Source organism: Colletotrichum lupini, chromosome 4, assembly GCF_023278565.1.
Source record: "Colletotrichum lupini chromosome 4, complete sequence".
Taxonomy (NCBI): Eukaryota; Fungi; Ascomycota; class Sordariomycetes; order Glomerellales; family Glomerellaceae; genus Colletotrichum; species Colletotrichum lupini.
Window position 1 is genome coordinate 4,867,905 of NC_064677.1, and position 20,381 is coordinate 4,888,285.

A 20,381-nucleotide genomic window follows, 5' to 3' on the forward strand; every position below is an offset into this window, starting at 1 on the left:
CCGACATATGAGGAACCCTTTCGGTATCATCTCGTTCGACTTTGACAACGTTTGGCGTCTAGACACTTACACATGGCGCGGCTCGCCATGCAGGGGAAAGACTTAAAAGTCGGGGGGATAGAAACGAAATGCCTGTGAGGTCGAGCAGGCAAAAGAACACTGCATATTGGATAATTCGCTCATCATAGTGCTCCGCCATCTATGACAGTTCGTGGCGTCCCGAATAATTGAACCCGTATTGATTCGGGCTGAAAACAGTTCTCCGGTATTTACCCACACTCCCATCAAGTGGAAGAATGTCTCGAGAATCTTCTATTGAGAACGACACTTACCGCCGGCCTGGAACTGGGTCTGTTCGAATCACTCCATAAGTGCCGTAACAGATGCCGTCTTTCTCACCATAGTTACATCCGTGATCAACAATATGGGTAAGCTTAATCGTCAAATCGCTTCAAGTAACCAGGGGCGGGGAGGTTACAAGGGTGTTCGTCCAAACTCTCCTAGTCTCGAGCTTAATCCAATTTTCTACATAGCTCTCCGCAATCCACAAGGTAACTTGTCCTATCGGCCCGCAACACAGATATACTTTTGCCAGGTGAGGGGGAGCTCCCGATCGATGAACACGTGCAGAGGTTGCATCAAACGATGAGTAGGAGAGCTTTGACACTTTATTCAATTATTGAAATGCACGTCTTCACTTATTGGGTACAGGCGTGGTGGAAGGGCCTCAGAAATGCTAGAGACAAGTGAAGCACCGGGATTCCGTTCGCCGTCTAGCTCAATCAGGACGAGTCTAGTGAATAGATTACACTACGAAAGATGTGCTGTTTTGCCGCCTTGGTCCAATCCATATCCTACACCTCCGAAGTCCTTGGCATTCAAGGCCTATGGCGCAACCGTCACGCGCTTCTTCTTTTTCCCACCGGTCTTGCTCTCGTCAGGAAGCCCCTTGGGATCAATGGGGTTCTTTGTGACCACGCCGCCCAAGGCCTTACTCGTTCCGAGACTGATACCCCGTCCCTCGCGCATACTATCCAGGCTCAGGTGGCTGCCTCCGCTTCCGCGCCGAACGCCGATGCCCTTGAGCTTGGACGTTGGAGACTCGCGATGGCTCAACGAGCTGTCCGGTCGCTCTTCGCCTTCGGCCGCGCGGCTGGATGGCCTATCTGGAGAGGGTGACGGCGACTCGTCGTCGGCTGCAACTTGGGAGTATGGAGTACGCAGGCGGGTGGTGTTATACGGGGAAGGGATCCCAGAAGGGCGGTCACGGGTCTTGTTTTGGGAAGTCGGTCTCTCCACAGTCTCGATACCGTTGCCGTTTCGGCCCTCATCCACAGTATTGGAGGCTTCGCTGGCAGAGACATCGCCAGAAACATCGCTATCTCTATAAGCGTGTCTCTTGTATGCGTTCCCGGAGCCCATAAGACTCTCTTGTCTTGCCAGCTGGTAGCGGTCGTATTCCTCCTTGGTATGTTGGGCATCGGTGAAACTGTCGAGAGCATCGAAAACGTGAGGGAACACCTGAACATTGTTGTCTTTACCCCATAAGAAGTCGAGGTGCTCATAATGAGGGATCTCTGTGGCTATTGTCTGGGTTGGGAGCTCCTTGAGCATCACTTTGATGTCGACTAACGAATCGCTACCACCGTAAACAAGAACGATAGGCGTCTTGATGTTCCGTGTGGGGTATTTGGCGACCTTGGTGTACTTGCTAGAAGAGCTTATCGACATAGGTTGGTGGACATCGTCATCGTACATTTGGAACGACTTGTTCCGGATGATCTGGAACCAGTGAACCACACTCTTTGTGCTGGTGAAGGAGTACAGATGAGGGTACGCCGCAAGCTTTTGGCTGAGTGTGATGTTTTTCGTCTGCCAATTGAACAAAAAGGAAAGACCCATATCGATGACTCTAACAAAGATGGGCGGGTAAAGAATGGACTGCCACATGGTGGCGGAGCTGAGGATGGATCGACGGCCGAAGAGAAGGAACAGAACCTGAGGTGAGGCTTTGATCAGAGCGTCGACGATTCCGTTGGAAAGACCTGCTGGCGACATGGCCGGGGCCAAGGCAATGAAGACATTGACCTGCTGATTGAGCTTGGGATGGATAGCAAGGGTAGCAAAGGCCTGGGCGGTTCCCTGAGAGAAGCCAATGTACGACAAGCTCTCCTGCGAAGTTGTCTCCAGGATGTACGAGATGCTGTCCGGGATATCGTGGAAGGCGAATTCGTCGATGGAAAAGTTCCAAAAATCAGTCGACTTGGGCGAGTGATGCACCGACTTCTTGGAGTACTTGTTGCCACGGTTGTTGCCAAACTACACGGATAGTCAGCAAAGGCGCGCTCAAGTTATCGCAAGGCGAAGCACCGACCCAAACATCATAGCCCTTCTCGACGAGCACAAAAGGAAGACATCGCTGCTCATCGGTCAAGCAGACCCACACCTCGGAGTTCATGAGCAGTCCATGGTGTAGATACAAGACCTTCTTCTTCAGACTTCCCGGTCCGCTGTTGATCTTTTGTTCCTCCTCGCCCTTCTTCCATGCCAGACGGTGCAGACCGAGCAGGTACCCATCCTTGGTCTGGAGGACATGCTCTTCAGCTTCATATCCGTACAGGCGGCAAAGATCCACAAAGTCGGAGGCGTCTCGCACGGAAGTGGAGATGGCTGCGCGGCATCACCAACGGTTAGCGCAATGTGAACCACACAAATGTAGGTTGGAACAGCCGCCAGACGAGAGACGAACATTTCTTTTTTTGCTCGGCGCGCTTCTGCTCCGGAGTCGAATATCGGTTAAATAAGCGACGGGAAGCTCTATAAAAGAGCGAGATGAGCGGCGAAGCTGTAGGGAAACCGGATTAGCTAGCTTGGACGCCACCGCTCGGAGGGAGGCGCATTTCGTACGCAGAGCCAAGGTAAGGACACGGATGATAGCCTCGAGCCCGACAAGTAGGAAGGACCCCACTAGAGCTACATATTCGACGCTGCGCAATGCCGTTAGTGCCAGGCCAAGTCTTATTCGCGAGTTGCGCTGCATTGGAGAGGGAGCTCGAGCTCGAGCGAGGGAACGAGGGGAAAGGCCAGGAAAAAGGAGGAAAGGGAGAGAAAAGGACGATAAAACCGCAAATACAGGCAGAAGGCATCTCTTACATGTTCAATCGCCCAATGAAAGGGATAGCCATGGTGGTTGCGCAATTGGAACGAGATTAATCTAACGTAGAAGCCGTGGCGTGGCAGGAACGAGTATGTCTAAGAGAGAAAGAAGAAGAAAAGGTTGCAAGGGGATTTCAAGCCATTATCGCTGAATGCGCAGACAACAAAAAGCTTAAGTGATTTGACTACTGCGTAGTTTCTCGACTGGCAATGGCTGGACGCAAGAATGTGTGTCAGCGGAACGAATCTGGAAGTGAGTGGTCCGCAGTGTGTGGGAAGTCTGAGGTTTCCAGAGGGAAGAAGATGTGCAAGGTGAACGAACCTAAGGTACTACCACTAGTAAGGTGAGGTATCCGTACCTTGAGTGATGTCACATGTGAGGATGGAAGGCATCCCATCTGGGCGGGAAGCTCCCAAAAAGGTCCAGTTCCAAGGTCACAGCCCACCTTCCCGACTTCTCCCACGCGGCGCCACGACTCCTTGGGCCTCCTTGGCCCCTCTTGTGCTCCCCAAATCATTCCAATCAACAGATCTGACAGTGTGTCAGTGGCAGGGACGCTGGCGTGTGAGCACGCGGTTGGACGGAGGAGCCCGCATCCTTGCCAACTTGCTCCCCCAAAGTGGGGTTTTCTTATTGAAGGACTGCAGGGACATCCAACTCTAGCGGCCCTGCTCTTGCCTCTGCGACTCTCGCACCTTGCAGCACACCGCTGCACAAAGGTGGGTCTTATCCTTCCCACTTTGGCCAATCACAGCTATCATGTTTTTTTTCCCTTCTTCCCCGGGGCCCGGGGGACCGCTCATCGCAAACTTGAAGCTCCGACAAGCGACAGCTCCCAAATAGTCGCACCACTTCCGTGTACTCGTCTCTAAGGTACCGAGGGAATGCCAAACCACCATCACCATGCCTAGCTCTTGCAAAGAACTGCGTACGCTCTCCCTTATCCTCCCACTCATTCCGCGACTAGACGGTATACTGACCCTTTTCCCCAGGCGAGGCTCTCGCGCAATGCCTCCAGGAATCCGAGTGCGTCATGGTCCAGCGCAACAGCGCCTCCGACTGCCTCCGATCGCCCCTCGTCGAGGGCCTCCCCACAAAGTGCCAGCAGCTGAAAAAGGGTTTCGGCGAGTGCAAGCGCGGCATGGTCGACATGCGCAAGCGCTTCCGCGGCAACATGCCCGTCAACTACAAGACCATGAACGACGCCGAGAGCGGCAAGGGCTACCAGCTCTACGCCGGACGACCGGCCTTTGCCGGCGGCAGGGGCGAGACAGACGGCAACGAACCCGCGCCTAGGGACTGGCGCGAGGTCGAGAACGAGCAGTACCGCAAGGAGCAGGAGGCCGCGCAGAAGAAGTGATTTGCTAAGGGCAAGAGAGGCAAAAAAGAAGAGTCAATAAGAGGGGGAAAGGAGGGTGACCGCTGACAGGCGCGGTTGTGGGATACAATACTTGTACAAACTATGTGTATGATCTGAAGAGCGAGGCATAGGGAGGCGTCATGGCGTTCTCAAAACATACAAAAACGATGGCCCTGTTTAGGACAGGCCCGAGCTGCATCTTCTTGGGTCCTCACACGACGAACCACGAGGCAAAGCATGCTCATGTATTCGAAAGGAATTGTAAGATTCGCACGGCCATAGAACTTCTCCACTAAGAAGATTGGAAACTAGAGCATCTGATTATGATGAAAGATGAATCTAATACTACGGGACATAATCAGCAGTACAGTCGCAAGCATTCCGAGCAAACCCGTACCGTCTCATCGGTGCGACTCACCCTGGGACTGTGTTATCTTCTGAACTTGGCTGCTTCAACCGATGAGAGGGTCAGGGAGACTCAGCCCAAACTTCCGATGAGTGAATGCTGTGTCAAGTCTTACCTATAGCATGGCCCAGATCTTAGTATCAGCCCCTCTTCGCTCGGCATGAGAGATACATCGTCGGCATCACCGCTAACAGACCGGTTTCCCTTAGTACGTGGGCAAGGCAGCCGGGTCTCAGGGAAGTCTCAGAAATAGAGAGAACGAAAAAAAGAGTTCACCCCTCCCGGTGCTGAACTGGGGGCTACATCTCTCGGTGCTCATGCTGGGAAATTTAATAGTGCTCATTCCGGGATTCGAACTCGTGATACTCGTATGCGCTAAGCCTGTCGTCGAGTAGGCTGGTTGGCGATTTTAATTGTTGACCATGAACCACTCCACCACCCAGCCAGTTTGACCTGACCAACCGACCTAGGAAGGCGCCTGCTGTGCTGGTGATAGGAATGGACTTGAAGGGGTATATATGGGCTTCCCACGTATTCCATCATGTGTGTATTCGGGACAGGTCATTTTACCACCCTCTCGGCTCACTCATGAATGAATCACTTAGATATATGCCGTTAATCTGACCATCGGTACTTGGAGAGGCTCACGCTTTGCAAACTCAGTTTACGTGCCTCAGCGCAGTTCAATGTGTACTAATATGGCTGCAACCATAAACTCCTATCACGAAAGATGTAGGCGTGGGCTCTTTTCTCAATAACACAAAGGTGCCTAGGACTACGCAGCGCCCATCCCTTGGAATCATCTTCAGTATGGACGGAAGTACTTATCAGGCGAAGCTGACCGAGTCTACTTCCTCTTTCACGTATACTGTAACTTCTGAAACTTGGTTACGGAAGAAGATATCATTAGCAATATAGAGTTGGGCTTGGACAGTTCAATTGAAATCGCCTTTGACACAGTCATCAAGAAATCTTGTTACGTATGCAAGAATTGGAGGCACATCTACTTCAGCAAGGACAGTTGACTCTACATTTTATCTACAGTCAAATGATCACGGAGCGGGACCCTTGTTGAGAAAACAGCAGGTGCGATGAATTAAGATTATATTATCAGGCTAGTTCGGTTGCCCTTGGAAATTAATCCTTCCGTACCCCATCGGATCTCGCATCTGATTGTCGAGAGCTGCCTCCATATATCCGTCATATTACGGCCCCATTAATCGTGTGAATTCATCTCCACAGCCCCGTGCCCCGGATTATCCCCTCTCCACAGATCATCTCCATTAAATCGTTCCAGTCTGGTTGGTCGATACTCTCACAAGAGCACCATAATCCCTCGCACCAACGAAAAGGTCCAGACTTTGCAAGGGACCCTCCACGCAATTTCGGACCCGCGCCAAATCACTCCCGTGTAAAGACGGACTTGACGACGCGGGCCCATCCCGAGCGCTTCAGCGGGCTTGCCCAACTCTCGGCGTTATGATGGGCTGACATGAAAAAAATAAGAAAAAGAAAAGGTTGGCGCCCCCTTCCCGCTCTGTCACTCTCCTCCTTCTCTAGCCCGTCCTTATCTCACAGAGAGACCAGGCCAGGCGAGTCAGGACGGAAGCCCACCAACCTTCTCAGCCCTGTTCTCTATCTCGACGAAGAGACCAAGCCCAGGTGAGGCAGGCAGGGGACGTGTAGGATCGAGCGAGAAGGGAAGAAAATAAAGAAAAAGCGCCGTCGCTTCAGGCTCACGCGGCTCTCTCCAGCGGACTCTCGTCATCCGCGGCCAGCCGCGCCGGGGTGTTCATAGTTGTGCCGCACGTTATCCCCGGCGCGTGGACTCTTTCGGACGGATTCATCGACGCTTCAGGCCCATGCGGATGCCTCCCAGCGGGTTGTTGTAAAAAAGAGTTGTTTTGAAGAATTCGGTTCTCGACTGGACTTCGGCTGGCGTCCCATTACCGCGTACACAGGAAAATCGATTGAAAAACAGTTTGCTCTACGCTTCCGAGATCAAGTCTCACCTAGAAGGGAGACGACCTGGCCAGCGGAACAAAGGAAGAAAGGTGCACTCCTGGCCTGCTCAACGTCGCAGCATAACTATAGGCTTGTAATCGTGGCTTGGTTAGCGGTCATGGCGGCGGAACAAGGGAGGCGAGTTAAGACGATATGGAAAAAAGAAACGCAGGAATCTTTAGATGAGTTTGGCTGAAGAGACTCGGCTACGTAGCGAATTCTGTGAACGAGGGTAGAATTGCGCTAAAGAGAAAAGAAAAGGAAAAGACCGGTAGAGATAAAGGACGGACGAAGACTGCTTTATAAAGAGCGTGAGACAGTGTAAGTCATATCAATTTGATATCCAATGTAATAAAAAGGTGGAGTTGAAGTTAAGAAAAGGTTTGGGGCGGTAAAGGTAGAGGGGTCTAAGTACTTTATTATCGAAGAAAGTTAATTCTTTTTAAGTCATAAGTATAAGAATACAGTTTTAATAAAATAATATAGTACTTATTTAGTATTTAAATTAAAATACTTTTTTAAGCTCGCTATAAAAGAAAAATAACTATATTATTAATTATTTATTATTAAGGTTCGTAATACTAAAGCTTTAATTATAATAGCTTTATTTATAATAAGTAAAAAGTCTAATTATAAGTCCTTTAAAAGCCTTTTTTTAAGGGCTATAAAAGCCTCTAAATTAAGTTAAAATACTTATTAAGATATTAATAACTAAATTAACCTTATAATAACGGTTTTAATAAAAAAACTAAGAAACGAACTAAAAAATAACGCTAGTGTTACGAAAGGGAACTCGAGGTAGGTCGGAACGCTACTATATTAACCTAATTAACTAAAGACTTAACGTAAAGAGGGAAAAAATAAAATAGTAAGTAGAAGCTAGTAGGCTAGCCCTTTAGACCTAGCGGTCTAGCTCGTTACGTAACTACTAAGAGCTTAGCCTCGTAGCCTAGGGCTAAGCCATAGGGCCCACAGGGCCTTAGTACCTACTACCGTAATATTACCCCCCCTTCTATACTAGAGGGCGCTATTCGTAGTACTAAAAAAATAAACCTCTAAATTACCCCTTATTCTAGCGAATCTATAGCCGTAATTACTATTATTATATTATCGTTCTCTCTTAGTAATAGTAAATTACTAGCCGCAGTAGTTTTTATTTATATATTTAAGTTCCGTAGCGGGCCCTTAGTAATTAAGTATTAATAATAGAACGCCTAGAGCGCCGTTAGTATATATTTAAAGCTCTTTACGTCGTACTAAGTCGGATCCGTATTATACCCTTTTTAGTCCGCTTAGTATTATAGTTTTCCTTTATATAAGCGTAATTTAACGACCTCCGAGACCTCGTACTCTAGTTCGCCGTTATTATTAATAATTAGTAGCGGTAGGTCTTAGTTTTACTTAAGTAGTAAGTCGTCGGCGGCCTTTTTTAGCTTACTTAAGTAAAAAACTAGGTATACCCGGCTACTCGCTAATAATTTTATAATCTATATACCCCCCTATCCGGTACTAATAATAGGCTATAGCCTAGCCTACGGTTATTATAATTTATTCGTATTAGTAGACTTTTAGTATAAAATATTAACGAAGACCTAGTCTCCTAGCTTTAAGTCGTCTAGGCGCTAGTAGTAGTTAGTATACTTTTTATATTATACCTAAGTAACCTTTATATTACCCCTAGCGGTCTCCTAGGCCTTATATATCCCCTAAGCTATACGCTACGCGTTAGTGCGGTTTAGCTTTTTTTTATAAAGCCGAATTAGTAAGTTCGTTTAGATTAATTAAAAAAAAGCCGTAGTTAATAACCGAATTCTATTTCGTATAACAATAGCCTTATAATCTTACTAAGCTAAGTAGTATAAGTAAAGTCGACCGCGGGTAGTATATCGCTCTAGTTATTTTAGTATTAGTTAACTAGTAGTCTTAACTATTATAAGATATATTAGTTTAGTACCTCTATTTAGCCGTCTATCTAGGGGTAGTCGGCCGTTAATAGCTATAGCTTAACCCCATAGATTTTATAGAGTTCCCCTTAAAAATCGAAGATAAATTAGGGGCCTCGGTTTAATATAATAGTTTTTAATAGGCCGAAGATAAGTAGTACCCGTTCGTAGAATATTTAGCTTATATCTTTTACTATAGTAGTTTTATAATAAGGAATAGATATCGCCCTCTTACTTAGGTAGTCTACTACTACCTAAATATTATCAAATCTTTTTTAATTAGTAAGGATAGTTATAAAGTTAGTAAAAATATATTACTACGGGTAGTCGGGTACTAGAAGTAGCCTTAGCTCCCCCGAGGGCTTATTGCGCAGCTTTTATAATTAGTAATAAGTATAATAGTTCCGTACGTATTAATAAGTATCCGCTATTAAGCCTAGCTAGTAATATTACTACTTAATTATTTTTATAACCTTATTACGCCCTAAGTAAACGAGGAGCTTTTATTTATAGACCTCGCGGATAACTATAATATAAAGGTTCTCTTCCTCGGGCACTACGAGCTTCCCGTTTATTATTAATAATCCGTCGTTTTAAATAGACTAGCGCTCGCGCCCTTTAGTTACTAGCGCTCGTATTAGCACGAGGGACGCTATAATAAGGTTTTTATTAAACTTTAAAATCTTCTTTATTAATAAATACCCCTAGAGCTCGTCTTCTAATAAGAGCGAGCTAATTATAAGCTATAGTTAACTAACTATAGCGCTTAATAGCGCCCGTAGCTCTACCGTAATATTAGGGAATAGTAGTCTTAATAATAAGAGGACTTAGGTCCTATTAGCCTCTTTTAGTACTTACTAAGTACGGATATCCTCTATTTTCCGTAATAGGGCGTTAATTAGTACGTTCTCTTTCCCTAGGTAATAATAAATTTAAAAGTTAAAGTCCGCTAGCGTACCGGCCTAGCGGGCTTATTATAAGTTAAGTAGGCGCTTAGTTATAAAGAATAGTAATAGCTAATAGTTTATAATAACGTCGAACTTATATTCGTAGCTTATAAGCTCCGCGCGCTATTTTTCTAAGTATAGTACTATTATTAGTATTTTTTTTATTATAAATAGCGTAGTTAAGCTCTGCGCCGCTTATTATTTTTAAATAAAAAGTTACTAAGTATTATAACCTATTATCCTCTTATTATTATAGTAGCGCTCTGGCGCATACTAAGTTAGAGGTATTAGTTTCTAACTACGTTAATAGCTCTAGCTTAAAGTAATAGAGGATTAGTACTAACGTTAGCGCTAGTTTTATAGCTTTAAAGGCCGTCTCGTAGTCGGCGCTAAAGTTAAAAAGAACTCCCTTATTTATTAGTTTTATAAAGGGCCTAGCTAAGTAGCCGTAATCCTTTATAAATCTCTTATAGAAGTTATAGAACCCGAGGAAAGACTAGATACCCTTAAGTAATATAGGTAGCTTCTAGTCTCTAACTATAGAGACTTTCTCCTTATTAAGCTATATACTTTTTATAAAAACCACGAAGCTTAGGTACTTTATAAAAGTAATACTAAATTTATATTTCTTAATATCCGCTTATAAGCCTGCTTTTTATAGGCAGTCTAGTACTTTAGTAACGTATTCTTAGTACTAAAGGGGGTCGTTTAAAAAGATTAAGATATTATTTATATATACCGTATAAAAGTCGTCTAAGTACTTTATTAATATCTCGTTTATATATTATTAGTATATAATAGGCCCGTTATAAAGCCCGAAGGGTACTACCTTATACTTATATACCCTATAGCAGGTTCTAAACGTCGTTAAGTCCTCGGAAGCTAAGTCGAGGCGAATGTAGTAGAAGGCCTATTTAATATCTAGTTTAATAAATACCTTTACCCTACCTAGCCGCGCGAGGGTCTTATTAATAAGTAGTAATAAGTAACGGTTTTTTTTTATAACCTTATTTAGTTTATAAAAGTTAATATAAAAGCGTAAACTACTATCGTATTTTTTTATAAATAGCGTTAGTAACGCAAAAGGAGTATTACTTAGCTTAATAAATCCCTTTTATAAGTACTTTAGTAAATAGGCTTTTATAGCCTCTAGCTCTAGTACCGACTACTTATATAAAAGGTAATAAGTTAGCTTCTCTCTACCGCTATTTAAAAGCTTAATTTTATAGTTATATAGCTTATAAAGCGTAAGTATATCGCTAGCCGCTTTATTAAAAACGTCGGTCTAGGGCTATAAGTACTTTAATAAGTTAGTTATTATAAAGTTATAAGTAACTTAGTCGTCGTTATATAAGGGGTCCACCTCCTCCTTCTTATCCTCTATAATACGGTCTAGCTTATAAAGTAATATAGAGCCTATTTTAATATCGTTCTACCTTAGGTTCTTTTTAAATATAGGAGCGCTAATAAAAGTAATATCTATTTATAACGCTACTAAGTATAGTTTTTACTATCTAACCCTCTTTACGGGGGCAATAGTAGTGCTTTTAAAGGCGCGTTCTATTTTCTTTATATTTTTAGCCTCGTCTAACTACTATATCTAACGGGCTATCGTTTTTAGTAGGCGTAGTAATATCCTAATTAGTATGCCCTTTACCCGCTATTACTAAAGCTTTTAGTTATAGCGGGCTATATCTATTTTAAATAAGTCTTACTAGCGGTTAGCGTCGATTTAGTATTATATATCGATAACTTCCGGGGTATATAGGTCCTCGATATCCTTAACGATAGTAATAGGTATTTTTTATAGCGGTAGGTCCTTAGGCCACATTAGCTATCGGCGGCGAATATTAGGGTTTACCCCGTAGTATTCGAACTACTTTTACCTTAAGATTAAGTTATAGCGGCCCGTGTTAAGCTAAAAGAGGGGTACTTTTAAAAGGACCCGTTAATTAATATATAAGTTAGTAATCTATACTACGCTAGTATTATTTAATTACTCTCCGTTAAACTTAATAATAGGGATTAAGTATAATAATTTATAAAATAGGGCCGCGCAGAACTATTATAATAAAGGGGTTACGCAGTTATTTATAAATCCGTACTTATTAGCTCCCGTATTAAGTAAGGCTCTTAAGTAAATTCTATATTTATTAAATACTAATATAAGCTCTATTTTAAGGGGCTAACCCCCTACGAGATTTTATAAGTTTACTAAATTAATTATTAATCTTTTATCCTTTCTATACGTATCCCCTAGCTAGGAGTTTACTTTTACTAAGGGGTCTAGTTTTCTAAACCCGACTCTATTTTAATAGGGCCCGCGGTAGTATTAATAGCGGCTATAGTAATCTTTAGCTTCTTAGGGTAGTTTTTAGAGATATATTTAGTATTATTATAAACGAAATAAGCGCTACTATTTTTAAGCTTTTAATATAGGGCTTTGGGGATCGTCTTGCGGGTAGAGGTACGACCTTAGTCCTATTTAGTACCTCTAGTACTTTTATTATTTCCGCTACTTTTATTACTTCTACCTAAGGTCTAGCAAGTCTAATTAAAAGCCTTAACTACGCGGTCCTTTATAAAAAGGGGCTATATCGCGTTAGCTAGCTAAGTAACGTACTTAATATACTTTTAAAAAATAGTCGTATTATCTAAGTACTTTAATATAGCCTAGTTATAAAAATATATAAGTAGCTTATTATAAAAACGGCGCTTTTATTAAGACTCTAGAAGCTTATTAATACGCGCGAGCTTAGTAAATATAAAGCGCTTTTAATAAACGTTTTTAAGTATAATTATAAATACGTCTAGCTTATAGCTAGCGTCGTTTATAGTAATTAGGCTAATATAAGCCGACTTAAGCTCGTAGAGTAGCTACTTAGCCGTAGTAATCTCGTTAGAAGTTAGTAATAGGTATATAAACTCCGTAACGCTATTTCTAATCTTATTAATAATATACTCTAAGCGGTACTTATTTATATTATAGTTAGCGTTCTCTAAGCGCTTTATAATACGCTAAAGCTAGTAATTAAACTTAAGGCTAGTATTATTACTTATAAAAGTAGGTACGTTAAGTATTTTTTAAGAGCTATAAGTAACGGGATAGGACGAGGCTAAAGTAGTCTCGCGGCTACCCTACGTCTCTAAATATATTAGCTACTACTCTAGCGTACTAAGGGTAGTAGTATTCTAAATAAAGCTAGCCTAGGAGCCGTTCTCTAATTACTCTAGCTTTTTAACTATAGCTATATTATTAATATAGGCTTAGGTAAGGGCTTCTTTTATAATATAGAGCTCTATAGTAGTAATATACGTAAGGTTAAGGTTTTTATAGGTTATTACGTATAAGCGCTTAGTACTATTACTTAGCTAGCTAATAATAAACGCTAGGACCTGTTCTAATTAGTACTAAGTAATGCGCATTTTTAACTACTATTCGATCTACTTAAGTAAGGTCTTTCCGTCGTTTTTAAAATATAGCTCTTAAATAAGGTTAAGGTCGATATACTACTTAGTATTCTTTTTAAAAAGGATATCGTTGCGGATATAAATAGGCGAGGTAAGCTAGTTAACTATATTACTAAAGTACGCTAAGCGATCGGCCTAGGTAGTAGAGGGTAGGAAGCGCTCTATTAGCTAGTTAGATAGCGTAATTTCTAAATTAATAACGGGGAGCTTAGCGCTTTTATTAGGGCCTACGACGCTCTATTAGGACTTATAAAAGCGGCGACTTTATTAAAAGCCGTTAGTACGAAAGGAGACCTAGCCTCCCTAGCTATATCCTCTAATTATTATATCTAATAAAGGGGGTATATATTTAGGGAGTATTAATTACGCTACTTATATACGATTAATTTAACTAGCTATCGCTCAGCTCTCTTATACGCTTTCTTAATAAGGGTAGCTAGTAATTAATTAATTAAGATATTATCGTTCCGTTTTTAGAAAATAGTTAATTAAATAACGTTAAGTAATATTATAAAAAGGAACTCAAAGTAGGTCGGAACGCTACTATATTAACCTAATTAACTAAAGACTTAATATAAAGAAGGAAAAAACAAAATAGTAAGCAGAAGCTAGTAGGCTAGCCCTTTAGACCTAGCGGTCTAGCTCGTTACGTAACCACTGGGAGCTCAGCCTCGCAGCCTGAGGCTGAGCCACAGGGCCCACAGGGCCCTGGTGCCCACTGCCGTAACACTAGAATTCTTATTAATATTAAGTATAATTTATAAAAAGTAATAATATAGCCGTAGAGTATTAATAATATATCTTATATTAAAAAGATTATTATTAGTATTAACGAGATAGATAGGGCTATATTAATATAATATTTTAGCTTCTTTTTATAATTCGAGGATTATAATTTTAAATAGTATTAAAAGTTTATTAAAAAGCTCTTTTAAGTACTTTAATATATTTGTTATTATTTTTATAATAATAAAACTCTTAGTACTTATATATAAATATAAGTTACTTATTTTTAAATAGTAATATTAGCTTATTAATAAATTATTAAAACTACGATTTTAGTAATTCCTTAACGAGGGAGAGGGTAGAATAGAGGAAAGGATAGGTAAGAAAAGGGTTAAAGTTAAATAGTACGGAACTCGAGGGTAGGGTAGCGTCTATATATACTGCGGTAATCCTCTAGTAATATAAAACGATGGAGTTCAATAGTGAGGTGGAGGGGTCAAGCCGCGCATTCGCTGTGATCTGCAGACTGCAGCCGTGACACCCCTCCACCAGGGAAAAGGGCGCTAGCGAGCGTTGGTCCGCCTTGTTCCGGGGCTCGGAGGTACCTCACCTTCCCTACGGATAGGTGGGCTGCGGGCACTTTGGCCCCTCCTTGCTGCCCCTCCAACCCCCCCGGGCAGTTTCCAGCTTGAAGGGGACGTGGAAACGTCTCAACCTGCCCACCCCTTCCCTTTCCCACGCCAAGGACTAAAACCCACGGAAACCTGTGACAATATCACCCTCGTCCACCAACGGTCCAAACCCCTCGGTGAAACTACGAGCGACTCGCAAATTCTCCCAAGAACTTGATGGCCTGATGTCTGAAACCTGATTCTGCAAATCGTCGATCCGTCACCCTCATACGTCGCCGGGCTGCCCGTCTGCCAAGAGCACCACGCAATCAAGCTTACCTCACTCTATCTACCGAAGTCTTACTCGCTTGCGGCTTTGCATCGTCACTCCGCTTACCTTACCTCACCGAACCCCTGTCGTCCAATTGCTTACAGTCTTACCCACGACGCTCGTCTCGGCGTCCTTGTCGTCTCGTCAACTTTTCAACCGGCGACAGCGGGGCAGATAGCGTGTCAAAAGACGCAACTTCAGCTTGTTGCCAATCTTTAACCTTATTCAGGGTTTCTTGGCAGGCACATTTCATCCCTCCTTCCGACGACAAAGCCGGGTCAGGAATTTGGGCAGAACACCAACGCCAAAGACAGAGCAGGCTGAAATCGTGCTGCCAACTCTTCAAGCAATTCATCCTGCCTTGGATTGACCTTCGTTGAGGCTGCAGGTTGCGTCAACAGAGGAAGCAAACAGACGGGCATTACGGCACTGCGAGAAACCAACCAGTGTTTCCAAGTCCGACAAGCATCCTCGAAACACCCAGAAACTGAGGGAAACCACCCATCAAGATGGCCCCGACTATCATACAGTGGATCCTGGATACACGGCATCTATGGCCGGAAGCCACTGAAACGAAGCAACTCGAACAAGCCGTACGTACTGCACCCCGTTCCTGATCGAATCTGCATTGCCGTTTGCCTGTTGCCCCATGCCCGTTTCGCGGCTCTGTATTATTCAAACATGTCCCGGCGAACCATTCCAAAACTGCTCGTCCCAAGTCGTACCCCCTACCTCCCTTTTCTATGCAACAGCAACTTCGAATCTCGAAGCTCCCCCGCCCCCTGCGTGTCATTTACCCCTGGAACAATGGGGACATTCATAGTAGAAGACAGAAGAAAAAGAAGAAACTGAGAAACAAACTGACACGAAACTGAACCCGCTGATTAGGCATCCCGAGCTTTCGCACTCCTCAGCGCCGATGAGCGTAAAGCCGTGCTGAAGTACTACCACGTTCGCGACGCGAAGCTGTCCTTAGGTTCGCACCTCCTGAAACGTTACGCCATCAGTCGCTTCTGTGGCGTCCCCTGGCACGATGCCACTGCCATCCGCGACGAGCGCACCAAGCCCATCTTTCGCACCGCTGACGGCACCAGCCCGCTGAGCTTCAACGTGAGCCACCAGGCAGGGCTGATCGCCATGTTCGCGGTCCACGGCTACGATGTCGCCGCGAGGGGCCCCGTCGACGTGGGCGTCGACATCGTCTGCACCTCGGAACGCCGCACCAGGGACCATGGTATGCTAACCAAGGAGGGCTGGCCCAAGTTCGTCGACGTCCACGCCGACGTGCTCTCGCCCATCGAGGCCAACTTCCTCAAGTGGCAGGTCCTGGCGGCGATCCCACCAGGGTTGAAACCGGGCGCCTCGCTCGAGGACGCGGCCGACTTCAAGCTGCGGTGCTTTTACGCGCTGTGGTGTCTGCGGGAGGCGTACGTCAAGATGACGGGCGAGGCGCTCCTCGCACCCTGGCTGGGGGATTTGCAGTTCAAAAAGTTCCGGCCGCCGACGCCTGCGGAGAGTTTTGGTGCCGAAGGCGAGGCGGTCGCGGATCATGAGATTGTGTTCAAGGGGGCCAAGGTGGAGGATGCGAATGTCTCCCTGAGGGCCCTGGGTCCGGACTACATGACTTGCTCTGCTGTCCGGACGCCGGAGCACAAGGAGGATGGATTGGCCTTCGAGCTGGGGCCGTACAAAATGCTGGATATAGACGAGGTGCTCGCTTTCGGAGAGGAGCACCAGTAATTGATTATTCATACTTTGCTTGTATATTTGTTCTTATATAGATGTTTGTAGATCTGTCTCATGATTGAGGCTGATGACTTTGCATATTATAGCACTGATTATGAGCAATCTCACACTTGAATGGTTCTCAGGAGACCTTTATTGCCTCTTATCTAGGCTATCTGTCTTTCTCCCCTTCTTCTGACGGAGCGAATTGGAGTCTGCCTGTAATCGGATAGGTTCAAGCTCTCAATTCTTTGGATCAGCTTCCAATTTCAACTCGTTGTGTGTCGTATTGAGCGACCGTTGCTTTTTCAAGGCAGTCTTCTTCCCGTCCGCCCACACCGTCGATCACAGAGTTGACCTTCAAAAACAACGCAGACATTCGCTCTGCACAACAATGATCACAGACACGCACTTCGTTCAGCATGAACATGAGAGATTCAGATATCTTCCTAGAACCTCGGTTCACCAGAGATTATATTCATACAGCTCATTTGTCGTTCGGTAAGCATAAGTATTAATCTACCTGCATCCCACCATCACAGAACCAAGTGTAAAAGCAGTGTTGAGACCATCGTGCATTCACAATCGTAGGCAAGTCTTGCATTCACTCCCCTCGGGACATGAACCCTAATGTGTCTCTAAATGTCTCTTGGAGTTGCAGGAACCTTGGTTTGCTCTCTCTCTCTCTCTCTCTCTTGATGTATTCTTAGGCCCATATGGCTAGATCCTAAAGGAAATGTCCCTTTGTCGCTGTTAACGTCGTCTTCGACTCTAAACGTATTCGTTGTTCCTCTAAGACGAATACGTTAAATGAGAAGACCACAAGGTGACGGCAGAAAACATAAATTAGGCAGTTCTTTTTCACCCATTAGGTATCGAGGTTCGCAACTGGCGCTGTGGCCTCAACCGTGAATCATTGAGAATGTACGCATCTCGAGCATCCTCTTGGACGGCGGTTCAACCGTAGATGTCATCAATCTCACGTTCGTTGAGAGACATCGCATCCCCCGAGTAGAGATGCAAGAGCCAATGTCATTCGATTAGCCGACAACCAAACGACGATCGTGCACGAGTACGGCATCATGCGCCTTGTGGTGGGAGACATCCTGACCATTATCCAAGCGATCACCATTGGACGCAGTGATGAGTGGGACCTTCTCCTCGTTCTCCTTGGTATCTGCCATTGCCCCGACTCCTGCATTGCTCATGACTACGGATTGGCCCTATAAATGGCGAAGTTGGGTGCGACACCACCTTGTAAGGTTGGGTGTACCCAGCCGAACTTGCACCGTCCCTCAAGGTAACGATCGCTTGCGAAAATGGTATCGGAGATACCCTCCTCGCTGACATCAAGAATGATGCCGCCGCCTCGAGTCGCTGATGTATACCACATTCCAACACCAACTCATACACGCATCACATCTTCGTTACCTCGTTTATTTCGTCAAGGTCAAGAACCACTACAGGCTGTGGCTATACGTCTTTACACCATGTCTTACGTTGATTATCTCTTCTATGTCTTCATCGATACATTCGTCGATTCCGTTGTCAGCGACCTCGCTGACATCTTCGTCAACGCCTTGTTTGGCAAGTAAAGTATGGTTGAGTTGGAATCCACAAGCAATGAGCGACTTTATAGAGTCACTCACAACGCATGAGTGTCTTGGCGTCTCTTATTCTCAGTCTTCTCGAACACTCATACACCAAATCGACCCCCAAATCAGTCGCCAAGATCCAGCATCAACATACATCTACCAGAGCCAGTTCAGGCCGATGCGGACTCAAATCCCATATCCACTTCACCTTCAACCAGCTGCTCGTCTCCTCCTCCACTCCTGGAATGCGCCCAAACGCCTCGACAGGAAATAACCAAAACCCAAGCGCCGGCTTCGGCGCCGCAGCCAACACCTCGGGCCCATCAAACTCAGGCCGCTTAGCCTGCAACCCCGACGCCGTCGAGAAACATCCCGCCGGTCTCTCGCCGCCGGCACGTCCTCCGGCCGCGGGAGTGTCTCACCCATGAAACCACCACTGCAGCTCAAGCCACCGAAAGTCCTCTTCATGAAGGACCCTCGCCGCATCCTCGCGGGTGCGAATGGAACCCTCCTCGCTCGAGGCGTACATGATACGGACGTCCAGATCTCGGTCCTGACCTCTGTTTGCCACGTCCTCAGGCCGTACGCCAGCATCACGAAGAAGCTTCCGCCAGCCGAGGGGGCCCTCCCTCGGATCATACACGGTCCCGCCAATCTTTTCGAGATCCCGCACGATGCCGACCCTTGGATCCGGTAGCGGTGCGTCGAAGAAGGTGAAGTTGGGAAACACGGGGACGCCGTAGTTGAAGACGTGCACGCGCCTCCAGTCCAGCACGTTGAGGGCGCGGGCGCCGCGCGGTGTGCACTTGAACCAGAGGCTTTTGAGGTTTTTTGCGGCGGTGGCTCTGAAGGCGTCTAGGGAGGGGCCTTCGGCGAAGGTGTGCTTGAGTGGCGATGGGTTGTGGGTTGATGTCCGGTAGTCGGATCCTTCTGCGACTAGGTGCTGGAGACCGCGGCCTTTGGGGTCGTAGGCGCGGAGATCGTGGATGAAGTCGAATAAAAAGATAGTGTGGGCTTTTCCGTGGGAGACTCGGAGGTAATCCCAGTCCAGGTTGAGTCGGATGATGGATATTGTTTCGCTATGTTTGTCACGTCTAAATCGGCATGGTAGTTGCGTTGAATAGAACGATGATACGGCGTCTCGTGCTTCCCTGTTCACTCTTGTGAGATCGGGCAATAGGGACCGTTGCGTCTCGATGATGGCCTTATAGTGGTACCCAGAAATTCGACGACCCAGACTATTAATGAGAGTATCCGTTTCGTCGACAATTCGTTCATCTTCTTGTCTCTGCTCCTTTCCTTTTTCAAGGATGATATGTATCATCCGATGACGCTGCAACGCATGCTTCCAAAATAGAAGACGAATTTCTATCGGAAACTGTTGGAATAATACAAAGCTGGCATCTTTGGTTATTGCAGAGTCTGGATTGAATAGCTCAAGGTGCGGCCGCCTCGGCATCGTCGTCTCCATCTCAATGTCTTGATCGGACCATGGTCTTCATAGAGTTCGGGAGAGTCGAGACTCGACGACCTAGACACTGGTCACACAATAGAAATGGACATGAGGCTTTACATTCCTGACGTAAGATCGGGCAGGAATGCGGAGGCAGTGGATGTGGCGTTCAACGATGTCTCAAATCGTCGAGGCGCAGCTGTCATTTTGGGGTATCGTCATCTACGTCTTCCCCGATTGGGAAATTCGATGAAGTGATGTAGTTGCGATATGTCACGGAATCCACTCCGGTCGCTGTCGCGGACTCACACTTCTGCCGCTGGCTGGCCAGAATCGTTCCTGGGAAGATGTCATAGAAAATTTTGAAGTCGGCAGTAGGCTGTTGTAGAAAATGATTCAAGGCCGACTTTGTCGAAGGTAGGAATACTGCTGACTGTTGCTCCCAGGGTACCCAAAAGCGTAGCCGCGGTTTCGTCGTGTTGGAGTTTTTGAACCTCGTCTCTGGCCATTGGGGAGCTCTTTTCTATTGAATATTGAGAAAACTAAGATCTTGGTCGCTGGCTGGCGGCGGACAGCAGCTACAAGAGTTGTTTGATTCGGCGATGATGTTGATAATGCCAGACTGGATTGGTAGGCAATGTTAGACTGGCCA

The 20,381-nt window shown here is 45.5% G+C and overlaps 4 protein-coding genes across 4 annotated transcripts; 2 read left to right on the plus strand and 2 right to left on the minus strand.

The window, feature by feature from the left end:
• Window positions 1-885: 885 nt before the first annotated feature.
• On the minus strand, window positions 886-3,040 carry CLUP02_08562 (ab-hydrolase associated lipase region; the record flags this gene model as incomplete). The annotated part of the gene is made up of 4 exons (XM_049287550.1): window positions 886-2,319; window positions 2,375-2,670; window positions 2,750-2,845; window positions 2,908-3,040. The coding sequence occupies 4 exons, from the start codon at window positions 3,038-3,040 to the stop codon at window positions 886-888; spliced, it is 1,959 nt and encodes a 652-aa protein (XP_049144693.1).
• Window positions 3,041-4,060: 1,020 nt separating this feature from the next.
• Window positions 4,061-4,517, plus strand: CLUP02_08563 (uncharacterized protein; the record flags this gene model as incomplete). Its single annotated transcript, XM_049287551.1, has 2 exons — window positions 4,061-4,085; window positions 4,150-4,517. 2 exons carry the CDS (start codon window positions 4,061-4,063, stop codon window positions 4,515-4,517), a joined length of 393 nt encoding a protein of 130 aa, XP_049144694.1.
• A 10,948-nt stretch (window positions 4,518-15,465) lies between these two features.
• CLUP02_08564 (phosphopantetheinyl transferase) lies at window positions 15,466-16,696 on the plus strand (the record flags this gene model as incomplete). The annotated part of the gene is made up of 2 exons (XM_049287552.1): window positions 15,466-15,549; window positions 15,845-16,696. The coding sequence occupies 2 exons, from the start codon at window positions 15,466-15,468 to the stop codon at window positions 16,694-16,696; spliced, it is 936 nt and encodes a 311-aa protein (XP_049144695.1).
• A 1,445-nt stretch (window positions 16,697-18,141) lies between these two features.
• On the minus strand, window positions 18,142-19,935 carry CLUP02_08565 (uncharacterized protein; the record flags this gene model as incomplete). The annotated part of the gene is made up of 4 exons (XM_049287553.1): window positions 18,142-18,260; window positions 18,485-18,516; window positions 18,699-19,355; window positions 19,850-19,935. The coding sequence occupies 4 exons, from the start codon at window positions 19,933-19,935 to the stop codon at window positions 18,142-18,144; spliced, it is 894 nt and encodes a 297-aa protein (XP_049144696.1).
• Window positions 19,936-20,381: the final 446 nt, after the last annotated feature.